This window comes from Phacochoerus africanus, chromosome 9, assembly GCF_016906955.1.
Source record: "Phacochoerus africanus isolate WHEZ1 chromosome 9, ROS_Pafr_v1, whole genome shotgun sequence".
Lineage (NCBI taxonomy): Eukaryota > Metazoa > Chordata > Mammalia > Artiodactyla > Suidae > Phacochoerus > Phacochoerus africanus.
The window spans coordinates 39,308,944-39,328,295 of record NC_062552.1 but is presented as its reverse complement, the minus strand read 5'-3'; the positions used below and the strand labels follow the sequence as shown (position 1 = coordinate 39,328,295).

Sequence of the window (19,352 nt, the reverse complement as noted above, 5' to 3'; positions counted from 1 at the left end):
GACTAGGTGTTCTTTGAATGGCTGACTGAAGGCTTTTAAACTGACAAATTCATCCCAAGTCCATCTCCAGGCAGGCTGGGCTGTGTCAGGGCATGGCCAAGTCTCCAGCTGTGGGGAGGCCCAGAACAGCCCTTGTTCCAGGCACCCCCACCCCCAGCGCCACTACCCCCACATTCTTCCTTTGTTGTGAAAGCAGCAAGGGGTGTAGGAGGCGGGTCAGGAGGAGTCAAGCTTTAGAAGATGGGCCCCAGCTGCTGCTGGGCCTCCAGGCTCTGCTGAGAGAGGATGGATAGTAAGTTCCTCGTCCCCCTCTGGCTCCGGAGGGCCCCCCAGGCCTGCTTAGACCTCCCTTCCCCCAAGCAGCTGGGAGGAGGAGGGGCAGCCACAGAGGGCCTCACAGGCCAGGAGCAGTGGCGCCAGGACTCCAGGGTCCTGCCACATGGCCACCACATGTCCCTGACAACCGGGTCCACAGCACCTTCTCCTTGGGATGTGGGCCTCCCCCCACCCCCCAGACGCCTTCCCGCAGGCCCTGCTGGAGAGGATACAAACGGGGAAGGAAGAGAGGAGGGAGCCAAGAGGCGAACATTCCTCCTGCTGCCCCATCCATCACTGCCCTCACCCTTCTGTGAAGGGCCCCAACACAACCCTTGCTTCCTACCCTCTTCAGTCAGGACTCCAGTGACTGAATGGTTGGTTACCTGATTCCTTTATTTAAGAAAAGTGAAATACACGGACCTGAAGTGAAGCATTGGAGGGAAAAACAGAGGCCAGGGCAAGACAGGTCAGCTGGCCAGTCCCAAACCTTCTGTCAGAAAAGCCAGCCACAGGCTGCATCTCTGAGGTGCACACCTGCTCTTTACCCACTTTGGGGGCCCTAGTAGTAGATGGAGCCACTCTAGAGGACCACAGGGTGGGGAGAGGGTGTCCTGAGGTTGGTTCCTGAGGGGGATTCCTGAGGAGGGAGCTGAGACCCTGAGGGCATCTTCTGGTTAACTGCTCCCCCTTCACTGTCCCACTGTGGGGTTGGAAGAGCCAGGAGCCACAGGGAATGCTGTGAGGGCTGCTGGGGACCCACCGGTCCCAGGGAAGGCAGGGGAGCTTGAATGTCAGCTGCTTGAAGAGAGGTTCGTACTGCTGGCACTGAGGCCCCGGGAGACCTGAAACAGACAACCCCGTGCCATCAGCTCAGGGACCTCAGCCTCCCAAAGACTGGCCCCTGGAGTCTCTCCATCTCATGGCTGCAGCTTCTCTCTGGACCTAGGATGGAACCTGTAACCTCAACCCCAAGCTCTGGGGCTTTGTTGACCCCTTGTTAGGACTTCCCAGAAGGCCACCATCTGGTGGAGAAAATACCTGGAAGAACCATGTGAATATCAGCATATACTTCAACTTTTTTTTTTTTTGCCCTTTTTAGGGGTGTACCTTCGGCATATATAGGTTCCCAGGCTAGGGGTCCAATCAGAGCTGCAGCTGCTGGCCTACACCACAGCCACAGCCACAGCAACACAGGATCCGAGCCCCATCAGCGAACTGCACCACAGCTCACGGCAATACCGGATCCTTAACCCACTGAGCGAGGCCAGGGATCAAACCCACATGCTCATGGATACCAGGGTTCATTTCTGTTGCACCACAGCGGGAACAGGAACTCCTGGCATACGCTTTCAATGTGTTGCTACAAGTGGTCCTTTCCCATTAAAATGTCATTGCTGTTTTCTCAAAAGGAGATGAGTTAATACTTTTTTTTTCTTTTTCTCTTCTCAGCTCCTACAGATTCCCCAAGGTGAGGAATGTGGTGGCTGTAAGGAGAGAGCAATTAGTATTCCCAAATCATTCTTGAATAATTCATAATTCCAAAGTACCCATTTAGAGAACATCAATTCCTGCTTTCCTCCTGATTAATTTATGTGCTACTATCTCTGGCCCCAAACTGTCCCTTGGTGATCACCACCCCCAACAAGCTGTCTGCCCAACTCCAAGTCCCTGGCAGAGTCTTCATCCCAGTAACTCTCCCCTCTTCCTGGCTTGTCCTTTTTTGTGGGGGGCTGCACCCTTGGCCTATGGAAATTTCCAGGCTAGGGGTTGAATCAGAGCTGTAGCTGATGGCCTACACCACAGCCACAGCAAGGCCAGATCCGAGCTGCATCTGAGAGCTACACCACAGCTCACAGCAACACCGGATCCTTAGCCCACGGAAGGAGGCCAGGGATCAAGCCTGCGTCCTCGTGGATACTAGTCAGATTCATTTCTGCTGATGGGGACTCCCTGGCTTGTCCTTTCTTTCTCACCTACCACTGTGCCCACAAGCACTGCTCTCACCTGGAGGGGCGTTGCATTGGGTTGGTTCAGATAGTTCAAGGAGGCTGCCCGCTTCATGTTGCTGCTACAATGGAAAAGAAAGAACTGAAGCTTCTTCTCTTCCCCATGGGTAACCCTTAAGCCGTGGCTTCTGGGGCACCACCACAGGAAGTCAGATCACTGCCTCCCCAACATCCATCCTCCCAATACACACACACACACACACACACACACACACACACACACACACAACCCAACTTCATCAGTAATCAGCATCTGCTCAGGTATTGTTTTCCCCCAACTGAGGCACCCATTCTCCCCACACTCTCTCCACGACTGTCCCATCGACCTCCTCCATGTTTCTCTCCAAGACGCTTCTTCTCCAGAGATGAGAGGCCAGGAGGAATTAGAGTTGGAGGCCAGGGCTCAGCCGCCTGCTCTGCTGTATCTCAGGCTCACTGCCTACCTGGAGGGCCGGGGCTCGGTCCCCTGGAGCTTCCTCACCAGGAGCTCACTGCTTCTACGGAGAACATCTCGGATCTTGCCCAGAGAGCCGCTCCTCTGCAGGGCCCCACTGCCATCCTGGCAGAGAGGGGTAGGGGACAGAAGCTAAGGGGACCCCAGGCAGCCTGGCTTCTGAATGTACTCCTGCCATTTACGCTGCCACCTTCCCCTGCCCCCAAAAGCCCAGCGACTGAAAACAAGAGCCCGGTCAACAGCTGGCTTACAGAGAGACCCCGGAGAGGGATGGGCCGCCGGAGCTGGGATGGGGACAACGGGCCCTCATGCACACATCCTACAGGCTCAGTGCCTGTCACCACCACCAGCAGGAGGGGGAGGAGAGATCAAGGGGTCCCCATCCAACTTACCCCTGACCACTCCACAGCCACTGAGGCATCTTCACCTCCCTCGAATTTCACGCTGCCCCCAAAGCCCTCCTGGGAGGTCCTTCCACTGTCACCCTCCCCAAGCAGCTCAGCCACCTTGGTCTGGCTGATCGGGTCAGTGCCCTGGAAAGAAAAGGAAGAAGCTGGGACGTCTCATTTCCGAGCTCCTCAGAATGGGGTTTTCAAACTTTTTCTCACCACTAGGGTCAACAAAGATAAGGTTTTTCCTGTGACCTCCCAGTACACACATACTGGGAAGGAGACACTCACCTTTTCTATTTGCAGTGCATTCCACATCTAGATACACACCTAGGCTTAGCCATGGCCCTCGCGGAACTGATTTTAGACCCACTAGTGAGTCAAGACCCACAACTGAAGAAACTCCGCTTCGGGGCTCCCCGCAGTCACAGCCCTCCCACCCACACCACCCCACGCTGCTCCCCAGAAGATGCTTCACGCTGTGAAAGGACAGGGTTTCTCTGCTGATAGTTCCAGTTAGTGAAGTGAACCTTGAACTTCGAGTCCTGACCACAAAGGGCAGGTGGGAAGTAAGAGTATGCTTCAAAACAACCACGACCACAAGCGGGTCTCAGTTTCCTCTCCCGTCTTCCTCCTCAGCCGCCCCCCCTTACTCCTCGGAGACTGACAAGAAGCCTCAGTGGTCCCCCATCCTGTCCTGTCCCCAGGCCCTCCCTTCCAGACCTCCTTCCCCTCCAGGTCTCTGACCTGCTTCCAGGAGCGCAGGGCACACTCCTCCAGGGTCTCAGCTGCTTCCAGCTTTCCTTGGCACCTGTACAGAGCTCCAAGGTTCCTCAGAGTCGTGTTCACGGTGGGGCTGTGGCAGATGAGACCAGGGAAGGGAGAGAGGATGGGTTCAGAACACAAGCAGGAGAGAGAGGGAGCAGAGCTGAGGCCCAGGGAAGGTCAAACAGAAGAAGGGGATGGTCCAGGAGGCTGAGATGCCAGCATGGGTGGCAGCATCAGAGGCCAAGCCTGCTTCTCACCGGCAGCTTACCTACTCACTTTGCAGGCCTTGTACCAGCCTCCATACTCAGCGTAGGGTGTGCCGCCCTCCCGGTGTGGGCTCTGCAGGAGGACAGAGGGGGAGGGGAAGCCAGAGATGAGAGGACGGAGATGCTGGGGTGCAAGCTGGTGCTGGGCTTGGTGCAGGCTGGGCTGGGGAAGGCACCGTGGGTCTGGGGCTGGCCCTCGGGTGGGAAGTGAGGAGCTGGCAGGCTGGTGCAGGAGCAAGACAGAGGCCTGGTAGCCTCGGGCTCCCCAGGTTGGACCCCCCCAACTCACTTTGCTCATTGCCTCCCGCTCCTCTGCATGCATCCAGATGGGCTTGTGGTTGTCTGGGGGTGACACACGGGATGGAGTGGCAAGGTTAGAGGACAGAACTGGATAGTATGGGGGGAGCCAGGACCCGGAGGCCAACAGTCCTGGACTAAAGGGGCCCGGCTCCCCCTGGGAACCACTGTGGCCCACCTCCCAAGCCCTGGTCTGCATTTCCTTTCCTCCCTGCAGCTCCCTGCCCAGGTCCTCACCACGCACCATCCACAGAGCCAAACTCCTGCAAGTGGGCACGGGTCAGGATCTCTTTATAGAGCGTCTCAGCCTCAGCATATTTGCCCTGTTTCAGGTAACAGGAAGCCTGGGGGCAGGAAGGCAAAAACACAGGAGCAAGAGGTGGAGATAAAGTCTGGGATTTCCCCTTCTTCTTCTTTTTTTTTTTTTTTTTTCTTTTTCTTTTAGGGCTGCACCCACAGCATATGGAGGTTCCCAGGCAGGGGTCCAATCAGAGCTACAGCTGCTGGCCTACACCAGAGCCACGGCAATGCCACATCTGAGCCTGAGCTACGTCTTCGACCTACACCACAGTTCACAGCAACACAGGATCCTTAACCCACTGAATGAGGCCAGGGATCAAACCATTCCTCAAGGATACCAGCAGGATTTTTAAGCTGCTGAGCCACAACAGGAACTCCTGCAATTGCCCCTTCTTGATGACTTTCCCCAGAGATGCTCCTCATATCTCCTTTTCTAGCTGCAGGGTCCACCGTGTTCCCACTCCAATTCCAAGAGGCTATGGAATTTCTGCCTTCCCACGGGAAGGAAGCAGACCTCTCAGCCCCAAAGGCAGCCCCAGAGCTGGGCACAAAGATGAGGAGGTGAGCACAGGGACTCAGACGCTTTCCCCTCCCCTCTGCCCATGGCCTCTGCCCCTCCCTCCCTTACCAGGTTGTTCTTGGTCCGGGCTACGTTAGGGTTGTCAGGCCCCAGCTGCCCCTCATAGATGGCCAATGCCCGCCGGTAATAGCGTTCCACAGCCTCATACTTGCCCTGGTTTTGGCACAACAGGGCCAGGTTGTTCAGTTGCTTTGCCACATCTGGGTGGTCAGTGCCCAGGACCTGAAGGGGTGCAAAGGAGGGACAGATGACTATGACTGTGCGTGTGGGTGTGTGTGCGGATGCGGGCGTGTGTGCGCATGCCCAGGCAGGGAGCAGGGGGAAGGGAATGATGAAACAGAGAACAAGGCAGAGACAAGGATGAGGCCAAAGGAAGTGAGGCAAGAGGGTAGATTGGAAGAGAGATGATACAAGAGGGCTCTCCACAACAGGGAAGAATGGGCAGAGGGCACAGGTACCTTTTCTCGAATCTCCAGGGCCCGCTGGCACAGTGGCTCTGCCTCCTTGTATTTGCCTCTCTTACCATAGAGCACAGCCAGATTGTTGAGTGTGGCGGCCACCTAGCAAGACAAGCCCGTCCCCATCAGATGCTGGTGCTGCAAAGGACCTTGAACCACAGGGCCCCACGCTGCACAACTCCAAGACAAGTGGACTCTGCCAGAGGCCAGGGAGGGGCAAGGGCTGAACCCCTAGGCTCTGAGGTTCTCCATGAGGGTGGTATCGCCTTCTGGGAAGATACTTAGGTATTTCTGGAGGCAGGGTTTTTGTTTCTTGTTTGCCAGGAAGACTAAGGGCCTTGTTACCTTCGGGGAGACAAGGATGCTACGAATGTTCTGCCTGTGTGGGCCCCCTCGAGCAACTTTGGAATGTTCTGCCAGACATCTAAGCACTGAATATAAGCTTTGACATTTGATAGGACATCAAGACAGGAGTTGTTGTTTGTTTGTCTGTTTTCAGTCGCACCCATGGCACACAGACGTTCATGGGCCAGGGAGTGAATCTGTGCCACAGCAGCAACCCAAGCCACATCAGTGACAATGCTGGATCCTTATCCCACTGAGCCACGACGGGAACTCCATAAGTTACTTTTCTTATTTGTCTTTTCTAATAATAAAGTATCATTCAACTTTTTTGGGAAAGTGTAGGTGTAGGTAAGTTACGTTCTCTATGAGTTAAGCATTAGGAAAATATACATCATTAGAAGAAATCACTGGGTCTCAGAGAGTTGAAAACCACTAGCATCAGCAGACAGTGTTGGGAGAAAGGGGTCTTCATGCCTCCTTCCTCAGAAAACCCAGGGCTGAGGGCAATGGACAGACAAACTAAGAAAACATAGGGGGAGTTCCCGTCATGGTGCAGTGGAAACAAATCCAACTAGGAATCATGATCCCTGGCCTCTCTCAGTGGGTTAAGGATCTGGCGTTGCCATAAGCTGTGGTGTAGGTAGCATACTCAGCTCGGATCCACTGTTGCTGTGACTGTGATGTAGGCTGGCAGCTATAGCTCCAGTTCGACCCCCTAGCCTGGGAACTTCCATATCCTGTGGTGCAGCCCTAAAAAAAGAGACACGGAGTTCCCATCCGGGTGCAGTGGAAACGCATCTGACTAGGAACCATGGGGTTTTGGGTTCGATCCCTGACCTTCCTCAGTGGGTTAAGGATCTGGTGTTGCCATGAGCTGTGGTGAAGTTCATAGATGCAGCTCGGATCTGGCATTGCTGTGGTTCTGGTATAGGCCGGTGGCTACAGCTCTGATTGGACCCCTAGCCTGGGAACCGCCATACGCCGTGGTTGCAGCCCTAAAAAGACAAAAAAAAAAAAAAAAGAGAACACAGGGGAAGGAGAGGAAGGAATACTGACAGCAGGGTGGTCCCGACCCAGGGTGCTCTCTCGAATGCTGAGGGCATCATTCAGCAGATGGGCAGCTTCCTTATACTTATTCTGGTCCCTGTGAGAGGACAAAAGTGACAAGGGGTTACATCCCACTCTGTCCCCGAGCCATCTCCCTACATTTGGGGTGTCTTTAGGGATTGGGACCCCCCAAGAGGAAACAGGAAGCCTGGAAAGAACAGTGAGACGGGTTCACCGACACACCCAGGACACACCGAGAGGAGGAGGGCACAGTCACAGGCTGCAAGAGTCAGAAACAGAAAACCCTCCCCAGAGAAGAGACTGGAGAAGCAAAAGGCCTGAGGGATGAGTCTGCTCTGAGGTCAAGTGCTCAGATATGAATGAGTTCTGGTACTGGAGAAAGCCCGCTGGCAGGGTACACCTGCGAGGGGGAAGCGGTACCCGCGGAGAGGAGGAGTGGGAGCCAAAGGCAGATAGAGGCAGGAACACGGAGGCAGGTTCATGCCAGGAGGCAGGCCGTACTCACCGATACACCAAAGCCAGGATGTTGAGCATGGTGGCCACGTCGGGGTGGCCTCGGCCGGACGTGCGCTCCAGGTCCTCCAGTGCCTGCTTGCAGAGTGGCACGGCTACCTCATAGCGGCCCTGGGCGGCATACTGGATCACCAGATTGTGCAGTGTCCGCAGCCTCGCTGGGATCTCATAGCCGTTATGCTGGGCGCCCTGGCCACGGGCCACTACACCATGGCAGAAGACTTCCTCAGATGATGCTGCCTCTCCCTCTGCTGCCTGCCCTTTCCACCCCAACTCCATAGCTTTTTTGCTTTTTTTTCAGGCCACACCTGCAGCATATGGAGAGTCCTAGGCCATGGGCCGAATTAGAGCTGCAGCTGCCAGCCTATGCTACAGCCTCAGCAACGCAGGATTCCAGCTGCATCTGTGACCTACACCACAGCTCATGGCAATGCCAGATCCTTTAAACCACTGAGCAAGGCCAGGGATCGAACCCGTATCCTCATGGATACTAATCAGGTTCATTTCCGCTGAGCCACACTGGGAGCTCTGCCACATCTCCTTCAGTACCTGTGCCCATCTCTCACCTCCAGGCTCAACAGCTAATCTCCTGCCCCCTCTGTTGCCCCTGTGCCCATCAGAGTCCCGTTTGTTCACCCGGTCATTCCTTCATTCAACAAATGTTTACTAAATGTGCAAGAGGCAGGGGCTGTGGCAGGGATACAAAAATAAGAAAGACCTGGTCCTTCCCCTTGAGGCACTCATGCTCTTCCACCTCAGGCTCATTCTCCCACTCAACTGTGAACCCCTCACTGGTGAGATCTGGTCTCCTTAGGACCTAGCACAGGGCCTGACACCGGCTAAGTGCTTAATAAATGTTGATGAATAAGGGAAGGGGGGCTGAGGAAATCAAAGTCCTGGTCCCTGGCCCACCTCCAGAGGAAGGGGAGAACCTATTCCTGGGCGATGAGCATCCTGTGTTCAGGGTGGACCACAGCGGAGCCCAGCCTCCCGCTGCCCCTCTTCACCCTCCAGCTCCGGAGGCCAACTCACAGCCATTGCTGGGGTCCTCTTCCTCCTCATTTCGGAAGAGGTCATCCAGGGAATCCTTGGAGGCATCGCCTTCCTTCTCCTCCTGGAAGGGAAGCAGCAGCGTGTCCGGGCCACGATAGCACCAGTAGCCTCTTCAGGGCCCCCTCCAAACCACAATCACTGACTCGGGAGGCTGGGACAGGCCCCTCGTTCATGTCTCTGCCCCTGGGAAGGCCAGCATCTGTCCTGCCAAGTTTAGGCCTTTCTTTTTTTTTTTTTTTTTTGTCTTTTCCAGGGCCACACCTGCGGCATATGGAGATTCCCAGGCTAGGGGTCGAATCGGAGCTGTACCCGCCAGCCTCCGCCACAGCCACAGCCACAGCAACACCAGATCCGAGCCGCATCTGCAACCTACACCACAGTTCATGGCAACGCTGGATCCTTAACCCACTGAGCAAGGCCAGGGATCAAACCCGCAACCTTATGGTTCCTAGTCAGATTTGTTAACCACTGAGCCACAACAGGAACTCCAAGTTTAGGCCTTTCTTGTTCAGAAAAAAACAGAGATGCTTTGGCCAGAATCTCAGGACTCTCCCGTCCTTCACATCCAGAAACTTTCCTTCCTAAACACCCTTGCCCTTCACCTTTCCCCCCACCTCCACTCTTAAAATTATAGTCCCGTGTTGATCCCTGTGTGTTTACACTGATTACATGTCTGTCCTGAGGGCAGGGGAGTGTCTGATCTCACTGACACGTACCCAAAGTGTCTAGCTCAGCCTCACACCCATCATCCGCTGGCGCTCACTCTGGACTTAGGGTCCAACCCACACTGTCTAACCAGCGTCCACACTGGATGAACATGCTATGCCCTTCCAGATCCTGCAGCCTTGTACAAAGACCTCCACCCCTCCTGCCCAGTTTCACCAGTGCATCCCATACACATCATCCCACTTTCCCTGGGTCAGACCACCATTCACCCTGGAGCCTTATCTAACAGACAGGCAGACAGATGGACACACACACACACACACACACACACGCCCCACCTAGAAAGCTCCTTCTCCTTCATGACCATCAAAATCCATCCCAGTTCCTAATCCCATCAAATAAAAACATCACCTAAATCTTACCCATCCCTGTACGCTGCCTCCCCTGGGAATCTTTCAGACCATCCCAGCCCCCAGGAACCTATCTCCTTGGAATTCCTTCCACACTGACTGAACCGCTCCTCGAGCACTGGGCACTTGCTGCTTGGTGTGGTCACATACGTGTTCTCACATGTGAGCCTTGTTCCTACAGCTACATTATAAGCTCAAGGAGGCAGGAACTCTCTTTTGTAGTTCCTTACATCCAGCCCGACACACAACTTCTTACACAGAAGACTTAGAGAGACAGATAAATGCCTGCTGTGGGTCGGTTAAATAACACACATTTTGAGAGTGAACTTTAGGACTTGCTCAACTGGGCTGTGCTTTTCCTAACTGCAGTGCTGAGGCTTCTGAAGGGGAATTGTCCAAATGCTTCTCTGTCACCCCCAAAACACCTGTCACTGTGAGAGCCGTGTTCACTGTTGTCTCCCCAGCAGAGTGCGCTGCGCCTGACACACAGCAGTCATTCAATCAAATGTTGTCTTTGTCGAAACCTGACGAGCCACCACCATGGAAACTCCCATTCAACTCTATGCTGATTGAATGACTACTGTTTCCCCCTTGCTGTCATCTGGAGTTGGTGTCAGGACCTGAAATCTGCCAGATGGGGGCAGGCTGGTCAGGGCTGCTGGCCCTTGTGGGTGATGGAGCAACTGCCCAATGTTGGTAGTGGTGACTCCATTTTGCCCGCCCCGCAGCCATCGTCACCTGCGCACACGCTCACCGCAGTGTGCCCATCTTCGTCATACTGTCGCAGCTGTCCCAGGAACTCTAGGTGCTTCTTTTCCTCCTCCAGCTGAGCCACGGCTTGTTCGCTGCGCTGGAGTCGCTGCTGGGTACCCGCCAGCTCGTCCCGGAGCCACTGGTTCTCCTGACACAGCCGCCGGACCTGAGCCCGCAGCTTCTGTTTCTCTGACTCCACTGTGCTCAGGTGGTTGGCCAGGGCCAGCATCACCTAGGTGGGCACATCCTGTGAGCCTCAGGTGCTGGATGGGAGTGTTGAAGGATAGGCAGAGGGAAGCCTTTGGAGGCGGCAAGACTGCCAGGGGCCAGGAGGGAGAGTTGGGTGGTGACAGTTCTACCTTCGAAATATACCCTGAATCCAATTTCTCACCACCTCCAGAGCCCCCACCCCGGGCCAAGCCACCATCAGTTCCCACATGGATTATGGTAATAGCCTCCTAACTGGCCTCCCAGTTTCTGCCCTTGTTCCTCTAGAGTCTGTTCTCAACCTTGCAGCCAGATGATCCATTTATTTTTGTCTTTGTAGGGGCCACACAAGCAGCACATGGAAATTCCCAGGCTAGGGGTCGAATCAAAGCTGGAGCTGCATGGTCTACGCAGCCACAGCAAAGCCAGATCTGAGCGCTATCTTCGGCCTATACCTCGGCCTGTGGCAACTTCAGATCCTTAATCCTTTGAGTGAGGCCAGGGATCAAACCCACATCCTCATGGATACTAGCTGGGTTCTTAAATGGCTGAGCCACAACAGGAACTCCCAGATGATCCTTTTAAAATGCTGACTTAGACCACATCACTCCTCCACTCAGGACATTCCAATAGCTTCTGTCTCATTCAAGGTAAAAGCCAAGTCCTTATGATGGCCTACAGTGCCACATGCTCTGTCCCCCTCCCCCACCCCCATTACCTCTCCAACTTCGTTTTCTATTTTGCTTCCCCTCAGTCACTGCACTGGCCAGGGGGAAGCCGCACTGGCCCCTCAGTGAACTCAGGGGACGGCTCAAGGTCAGGGCCTCTGCACTTGCTCTCCATGCTCTCAAAATGCTCTTCCCCTGTTTAGTTTACTGTATGACCCAACCCCTCATCTTCAATTCTTTTTTTTTTTTTTTGTCTTTTGTCTTTTTAGGGCCACACCCACAGCCTATGGAAGTTCCCAGGCTGGGGGTCAAATCAGAGCTACAGCTGCCAGCCTATACCACAGCCACAGCAGTGCCAGATTTGAGCCGCATCTGTGACCTACACCACAGCTCACGGCAATGCTGGATCCTTAATCCACTGAGCGAGGCCAGGGATCAAACCCACAATCTCATGGTTCCCAGTCAGATTCGTTTCCACTGCGCCACGATGAGAACTCCCTCATCTTCAATTCTTTGCTCAAATAGTGCCTTTTCAGTGAGGCTTTCCCGGACCACTCCACCTAAAACTGTATCCTCTCTCCATACACCCCAACCCCCTTCCTTGCTTTATTTTTACCTTTTTATCCTTAGCAATTATCACTCTGGCACACTGAATCACTTATTTATTTGTGTATCACCTGCTTCCCCCAGCTAGACTCGAAGCTCCAAGATGGCAAAGCTTTATGGCCGTTGTGTTGAGTGATCGCTCTCCCGAGCATCCAGAAGATTAGTGCCTGGCACATGGTGGAGGCTTAATACTTATTAACTGGGTGAATGAATGCAAGCATCTAGGAAAAGGGGATCCCAAGTGAACCCCAAACTCCATCAGACAATTCTCCTCCATCTACCTGGGGCCACTTGGCACCACCTCCTCCCCCTCACCTGGGCCTCACTCAGCCCCAGCTCGATGTTTTCCATGGATCGGCGCAGCTGCCGGGCCTTCTCGTGCACCAGCCCTTCTTCATGGCCTCCCTGCTGCAGACACTCGATGGTATGCGAGAGGCTTTGCAGCACTGCCTGGTGCTCACTGTGTAGAGCCTCCAGCCCTTGGCTCACCAAACGGGTGCTCCCCAGGATCTCCTCCTGGCTGAGCCGGTGCCCTGCAGACTCATCCCGCTGTCCCAACACCAGGCCTGACATCCTGGCCAGGGGACCTTGTCTGGGCTACAGAGAAACAACAGAGCTCAGCTGAAGTCAAAATAACAAGAGTGGCTGAGTGCCCTGGTTAGAGGCTGGCGGGGGTGGTGGAGGGGGGAGTCCAAGTGAAGGAAGAGAGCAAGTGGAGGGGGGGAACCCTGTGGTTTAATTGGAGAGAACAAGTGACCAGTGAGGAGGCAGCCTGCGACACTAGACACAAAACTAAGGTTGGGGGAGATAGAGAAGGAGAGGAATTGACTTGAACGAAGAAAAAGTATAGAAGGAACAGAGGTGCTGAGAAGTAGCAGAGGGACTGAGCTAAGGAACAGAATGGAAAAGGAGTTGGAGACAGATTTGGGGTTAAGAAAAGGAATCAGAAGAGGAGAGACAGCCCTCTAGGGAGCACAGAGGGTGTTTGAGAGCACTGCAAAGGGAACGGGGTTAAAGCAGGCAGGAGATATGCTGAAAATAGTCAGAATTTTTTAAAAAATGCAGGGAGAAATAGGTTTCAAATCAATGTTTAAATCAAGAAAGAGAAGGAAAAGAAAAAAAATAGGAGCCTTCATCACAGGACCCAGATGAGAGGCACCTAGAGGTGCGGGTCGCCCACAGAGCTAAGCCCAGCATCTGCAAACCTGGTCAGCCCTGCCTCTTTCCCCACATGCCTGAAACCTCAGGCCTCAGGCTGTCTGACTACTTCCTCAAAAGGGCCTTGTTTCTCATCTTTGAAGTCTTCTTACCTGTATATAAAACCCTTGGTTGTGGCGTTCAGGCAGGAGCCCGGAAGAAACTCTGTTCAAGCAGCCAGGGACTCAGAAGGATCTGCCCTGCCCAAAGTCCAGAAGTCCAGCGTTCCCACCCCTTCTCTCACCACTTCACAGCCTCCCGAGGACCTGGCATAGAGCCCCACCCAGGACAAACACCCTCCCCTGCCCACAGGTCTTCAAAGGCGACCAAGGTCCCTCCTCCTTCCAGAAGCCAACCTCCCACCCCAAGCCTGGGGAGCTATTTTCTCCCAAGAAGAGAGTGAGATCTGATCTGAGACCTGAGGCAAGGGGCGTGTCTGGGAACGGGTGAGGAGGAAGACCTGGTCACTCTTTGCCCAGTCATCTCTATGGCTTTGTCTCTATCATGACCACGTACTAACATACTAACAGGCTCTGAGAGTCAGCGTAGAGTGCCTCCCAGGTGCCCGATGATGCAGGGAAGAATGGCAGGTCCGCTGAGCGGCTGCGGGATCACAGAGGATCGCGGCGCTAGGACTTGGTCTCCCCGGCCTGGGAATGCGGTGAAGTGTCCCAGGCTGTCGACCTGCCCTGAGGCCCAGGGTGGGGAGAGAGTGCGATGGGCAGGAGAGAAGGGAGGAGGTGCGGGGCGATGGCCCAGGTCCGCGTCGCGGGCGAGGAGGACCAGGGGCCGGATTATCCCGAGGTCAAGGAGTCAGTTGGTAGCGCAGGGGGCGGGGCGGACCGTCTGTCCGTCCGTCTGGACGCCGAGGGGGCGGGAAGAATCCCGGGGGGCGGAGTTTTTGAATCCGACTCGAGTTGTTTGAGACTGCTCGGAAGGGCTCATTTCTTAATCTGTCCGGGAGTGCAAGAAAGAGGTAGCAGGATCTCAACTCTCAGCCCCAGAGGTACCCTTAAAGACTCACCCGCAGTCTGATGATCTGGCTACAGCTCTTGCCGGTACTGCCCCTTTAAATCCATCATGGCTGCCGCTCAAGGCAATTGTTTTGACGGCTCTGAGGGGCGGGGCCTGTTCCCCAGTCACGCGACCTATGAGCCGCCAGGGGATTGGGTCTACCTGGCACAGGGAGGAAAGGAGGTGTGTGTCCAAATTGGTCTCGGGTTCTCCGCCCGCCTCTTTTCTTTTTACGTCAGGATGGAGCGACGGCACTTGGACCAGTTAGCGTCATCCAGCAGCGCCAGGGTTCCTTGCTAAAGGTGATGGTGGTGTGCTGAACCCAACCGAGCCTGGCCAATCATGGCCCTGTGGGTATTAACCCGCGCTCTTAGCTCTCTGAGCCTGACGCCCCGGATCGCTGTCGCCCCCGGCCTAAGCCTGCTCCCGGCCGTCCAGGTAATCTACCTTACCGGGAATGAGGCTGTTTCCATTCGGCAACCGGAGATGGGGCACCAGGAGACGCGAGGTGGGGGGTGCGAGTCTGGTTAGGAGTCACGCCGGCCCGTGACCTTGGATAAGTAACTCTCAGCCTCAGCTTTCTCCTCTGTAAACGTTGCTATCTCATAGGGTCGCTGGATTCCTCAGACAAGATATTGAAGATGAAGTGCCTCACAGACAAATGTACAACTTTCAATAATAACTTACATTTATTGAGTGTCTCATAAGCCAAGTAAAATAAACTTTTAAATAAATGAATTCCTTTCAACCAGTTTATAAGTTATTATCATTACCGTGTTACACATGAGAAAACTGATATGTAATCCAGGCTCGTACACCAACTATTGGAGCTAGGCAGACTGGCTTAAAAGCCTGGGCTCTTAACCATTATTATAGCCATTAAGGATGAGTTAAAAGAATTAGAAAATTCAGGGCAAGACACCAAGACTAGGGGCCTAACATATGAAGAAATCACAAGATTCCTAGTAGGCTGGGCAACTGGTGAGTCACAGAAAAGAAGTTTGTCTTACCTCCCTAGACCTTTCAGACTGATGGTGGAGTTTGGCAGATGCATACTTAAAATTCAAAACCAAACCAACCTACAATGTGAAATGCTGGGACTACAGCAATGAACAAGACATAAATGGTCTCTCCCCTCCATTCACATCTGAAAAACTCAGAAACATAATGCAGTAAAATGGTCACAGGGCATTGCTGATGGTGGCCCATGAATATATAGAAGTTATCAGCTCTGGAGAAGTGAGTTGTTTAGGGAAAGAAAAGTTGGAGAAGGAATGTTTTGAGCCAAATTTGGAAGAAGATGCACCAAAGGGAGAACATTCCATTGAAGAAACACTTCAGAGGTGAGAGGATCAGGGGAGAAGAGGTAATCAGCACACATATATCTAGATAAAGATTTCCCACTGGTATTTGTGCAAGCTGTGAAGGGTGGAGTTTTGGATAGCTATTCTGGGACATTCCCAGGAAGGAAGCTACAAGCTAAACTTTGTGCCCTCTCCCTTGGTTCTCTGAGGCTTCTCCTTTCTTTTGACTTTTTATGGCCACACCCACAGCATATGGAGGTTCCCAGGCTAGGGGTCGAATCAGAGCTGCAGCCACCAGCCTGCGCCTCAGCCACAAGGGATCCGAGCCATGTCTGCAACCTATATACCACAGATTCTTTTTTTTTTTTTTTTGTCTTTTCTAGGGCTGCACCTGCAACATATGTAGATTCCCAGGCTAGGGGTCCAATCGGAGCCGTAGCCGCTGGGCTACACCAGAGCCATAGCAATGCGGGATCCAAGCTGCATTTGCAACCCACACCACAGCTCAGGGGAATGCCAGATCCTTAACCCACTGGGTGAGGCCAGGGATCGAACCTGCTACCTGATGGTTCTTAGTCGGATTCGTTAACCACTGAGCCACAATGGGAACTCCATATACCACAGATTCTTAACCCACTGAGTGAGGCCAGGGATCAAACCCAAATCCTCATGGCCATTAGTTGGGTTCATTACCGCTGAGCCACAATGGGAACTACCCACCTTCAATTAGCTTGCAAGTGAAATTGAATTCTGTTTATCTCTAGGTGACGAACAATGTCCTCCTTACGCTGCCCTCTGGCTTGATGTCACTTCCCTGCCGCCCAATCCTTACCTCTGTGGCCCTTAGCGCTACGTCTGTGTCCTGGAAGAGTCGTACCAAGTATACCGTTATGCCAGTGAAGATGAGGAAGTCTGGGGGCCGAAACCACACAGGTGGGGGCAGGGGCAAGAAGATTTAAGCAGTAAAGGGGGAAAACATGGTAGGACCTTAGGTCTGTATTTTGATACAGCCAGAGGAATGTAAGTAGAAAGCAATTATTGGACTCCTTCTGCATGTAGTAGGTGTGTAAGAATGAGAGGGTTGAATTCAAAGCAACAGACAAGTGGTCTGTGCGCCTAAAGATAATCTAGGTAATTGAAAACCAGCCATACTCAGGAAGTTGCATGATATTTTTCTTCATACCCTTCAAAAAGTTACAATAGAAATTGAACCCAAGTTAACATGGCTCTTAGTAAACTTACTTAAAATTACTGAATTCAGTAATTTGTAGATATTTTTATCTGGAAGTGTTTTGTGTTTTTTTTTGTTTTTTTGTCTTTTTTGCCATTTCTTAGGCCGCTCCCGCAGCATATGGAGGTTCCCAGGCTAGGGGTCGAATCGGAGCTGTAGCCGCCAGCCTACGCCAGAGCCACAGCAACGCGGGATCCGAGCTGCATCTGCAACCTACACCACAGCTCACGGCAACGCCGGATCCTTAACCCACTGAGCAAGGGTGGGGATCAAACCCACAACCTCAAGGTTCCTAATCAGATTCGTTAACCACTGCACCACGACGGGAACCCCCAGAAGTTTTATATTTCAGTATCCTAATTGTATTTTTACCGAGCTCCATGTAGGTGTTCACCCCCACTTACCCCAATTTTCTACTTGTGTCATAATGTTGGGAAGCATTGCTTTCTGCCTAGGATGACTCTGTTCCCAGTGTTGGGAACAGATGGATCTGACCTGGATCATGTCCCTCCACTGTCCTAACAGGCCAAATCCAAGTGCATGGTATTGGTGGGGGCCACAAGCAACGTTATCGCATGATTGACTTTCTGAGGTTCCGGCCAGAGCATGAATCCAAGCCAGGACCCTTTGAGGAGAAGGTCATTGCTGTCCGCTATGATCCCTGTAGGCAAGTCTGGGATGTAAAATGATGGTGGTGTGGCTGAATGCCTGCTCTGTGGCTCTTTAGAAGATGTGAGGTGGCTTGGATGATCTCCTTACCTGTCCCTCCCTCTGAACAGGTCAGCAGACATAGCTCTGGTTGCTGGGGGCAACCGGAAACGCTGGATCATTGCCACAGAGAACATGAAGGCCGGAGATACAGTCTTGAACTCTGACCACATAGGTCGAATGGCAGGTGAGAGCTGGCGGCCAGATGTGTGTGGGCTGGGAGGCTGCAAGGGTTCTGGTGCTGATGAAATTCTGTCTTTCAGTTGCTGCTCGGGAAGGGGATGCCCATCCTCTGGGAGCCTTGCCAGTGGGGACCCTCATCAACAATGTGGAGAGTGAGCCAGGCCGGGGGGCCCAGTATATCCGAGCTGCAGGTATGAAGAGAGGAGCCGCTTAGGGTTTTAGAGTGTGGAAGTCCAAGTGGTACCTGAGGGCACAATTCTCTGAACGCATGGGCCCACATCTGGTCCACTGGCAGAGAAAAAGAAGGAAAAACAAGGATGAAGAGGTGTTTGTGGGAATTCCCATTGTGGCTCAATGGATTAAGGACCCGATGTTGCTGTGGCATGAGCTGTAGCTGCAGCTCCGATTCCAGCCCTGGCCCGGGAACGTCCATGTGCCGCAGGTGCAGCCATAAAAAAAAGAAAAGGTGCTTGTGTTTGGACCTAAAACCTTGCATGCATCCTACTTCGGTGTTTCTACTCCTAAAAGGCAAAGCAAGGGTGGTGTGGAGAGGGTGTGTCCTCTTGAAAACCTGCCACCTCCTCCTCTGTGGAGGATGGCAGAGCTTTTTCTCCCTTCCCCAGGGACCTGCGGTGTGCTGCTACGGAAGGTGAATGGGACGGCCATCATCCAGCTGCCCTCGAAAAGGCAGATGCAGGTGTGTGTAGGGTGCAGGTGGAAGGGATCGGCAAAGGAGGAATTTCTGGAATGTACCTTTCCTGTAAGGAATAGCTCCCAGGTGTTTCATGTTTAGAACTGCCTGGAGCTGAGTCTGTCCTTTCTGTCATGTGACTAGTTGTGCCTTGTCAGGCTGCCACCTTCATGGAGTAAGAAACACCGACTTTTGTTCCTAACTACTGCGGGATCTGCTCTTAGGTTCACTTATCTTGTGCTTTTTCCCTGTCCGCTCCCTTCTCTCCCCGAGTGTAAGAAGCCTCCCGAGGGCCCATGCCCTGGGCAGTGTCAGGCTTTTTCTCCCCATGGTTCATTCTCCTCCTTCTGCTTTTCTCTGTCAGGTGCTGGAAACGTGCATAGCAACCGTGGGCCGAGTATCCAATGTTGATCATAACAAACGGGTCATCGGCAAGGCCGGGCGGAACCGCTGGCTGGGAAAGAGGCCTAACAGTGGGCTCTGGCAGCGTAAGGGGGGCTGGGCTGGCCGGAAGATTCGGCCGCTGCCCCCCATGAAGAGTTACGTGAAGCTGCCCTCAGCTGCTGCCCAAAGCTAATATCCCTGGACTCTAATAAAATGGCCCCTATTTGTATCTGTTTCTGGTTTTGGGGGGAGGGAGGATCATACACACGGGACAGGAGTGGGAGGTGACGGGGACAAGAGCAGACAACCTTTGCGGGGGTGGAGGGGAGACAGGAAAGGAAATCTAGGGTTCCTCCCTCATTTGCAGCCGCCTCGCTCGCCTCCGTCCCTTTGGATGTGGTGGAGGAGGAGGGCATAAGAGAGCAAGTCTTTTCCAGTTCCGACTTTGGGAAGCGGGGGAAGGCACTTCCGGTGGCAGGAGGAGGGGGACGAAGAGGAAAGGGCTGCGGGGAGGA

At 53.6% G+C, this 19,352-nt stretch overlaps 2 protein-coding genes across 9 annotated transcripts; one reads left to right on the top strand and one right to left on the bottom strand.

Annotated features, from left to right (window-relative positions):
• Positions 1–690: 690 nt before the first annotated feature.
• On the bottom strand, positions 691–14,448 carry KLC4 (kinesin light chain 4). 8 transcript variants are annotated; one of them, XM_047797387.1, is made up of 16 exons: positions 14,347–14,373; positions 12,441–12,722; positions 10,646–10,876; positions 8,795–8,876; positions 7,755–7,965; positions 7,238–7,325; positions 5,837–5,938; positions 5,427–5,600; positions 4,743–4,842; positions 4,491–4,543; positions 4,204–4,274; positions 3,915–4,023; positions 3,171–3,311; positions 2,768–2,883; positions 2,323–2,386; positions 691–1,160 (listed from the first exon to the last, which is right to left on the bottom strand). In XM_047797387.1, exons 2-16 carry the CDS (start codon positions 12,696–12,698, stop codon positions 1,110–1,112), a joined length of 1,851 nt encoding a protein of 616 aa, XP_047653343.1. In that variant the 5' UTR covers positions 12,699–12,722; positions 14,347–14,373; the 3' UTR covers positions 691–1,109. The 8 variants fall into 8 exon arrangements, with proteins under 8 accessions (XP_047653343.1, XP_047653341.1, XP_047653342.1 ...); XM_047797385.1 differs by lacking the exon at positions 14,347–14,373 and adding an exon at positions 13,436–14,099; XM_047797386.1 differs by lacking the exon at positions 14,347–14,373 and adding an exon at positions 13,436–14,099 and having other exon boundaries at positions 2,323–2,383.
• MRPL2 (mitochondrial ribosomal protein L2) lies at positions 14,245–19,066 on the top strand. The gene is made up of 8 exons (XM_047797390.1): positions 14,245–14,328; positions 14,576–14,774; positions 16,405–16,573; positions 17,397–17,538; positions 17,651–17,766; positions 17,843–17,953; positions 18,386–18,459; positions 18,818–19,066. The coding sequence occupies exons 2-8, from the start codon at positions 14,679–14,681 to the stop codon at positions 19,028–19,030; spliced, it is 921 nt and encodes a 306-aa protein (XP_047653346.1). The 5' UTR covers positions 14,245–14,328; positions 14,576–14,678; the 3' UTR covers positions 19,031–19,066.
• The last annotated feature ends 286 nt before the right edge of the window (positions 19,067–19,352 follow it).

Excerpts from the sequence above, each read along its gene's own strand:
- MRPL2 (XM_047797390.1), top strand. The coding sequence starts at position 14,679 with ATGGCCCTGTGGGTATTAACCCGCGCTCTTAGCTCTCTGAGCCTGACG. Across the intron at positions 16,574-17,396 it reads TGGGGGCCGAAACCACACAG|GCCAAATCCAAGTGCATGGT; the intron begins GTGGGGGCAGGG and ends CTGTCCTAACAG. Across the intron at positions 17,767-17,842 it reads CCACATAGGTCGAATGGCAG|TTGCTGCTCGGGAAGGGGAT; the intron begins GTGAGAGCTGGC and ends TCTGTCTTTCAG.
- KLC4 (XM_047797381.1), bottom strand. The coding sequence starts at position 12,698 with ATGTCAGGCCTGGTGTTGGGACAGCGGGATGAGTCTGCAGGGCACCGG. Across the intron at positions 7,966-8,794 it reads AGAGGACCCCAGCAATGGCT|TGGCCCGTGGCCAGGGCGCC; the intron begins GTGAGTTGGCCT and ends GCCATGGTGTAG. Across the intron at positions 4,544-4,742 it reads GGAGTTTGGCTCTGTGGATG|ACAACCACAAGCCCATCTGG; the intron begins GTGCGTGGTGAG and ends TGTCACCCCCAG.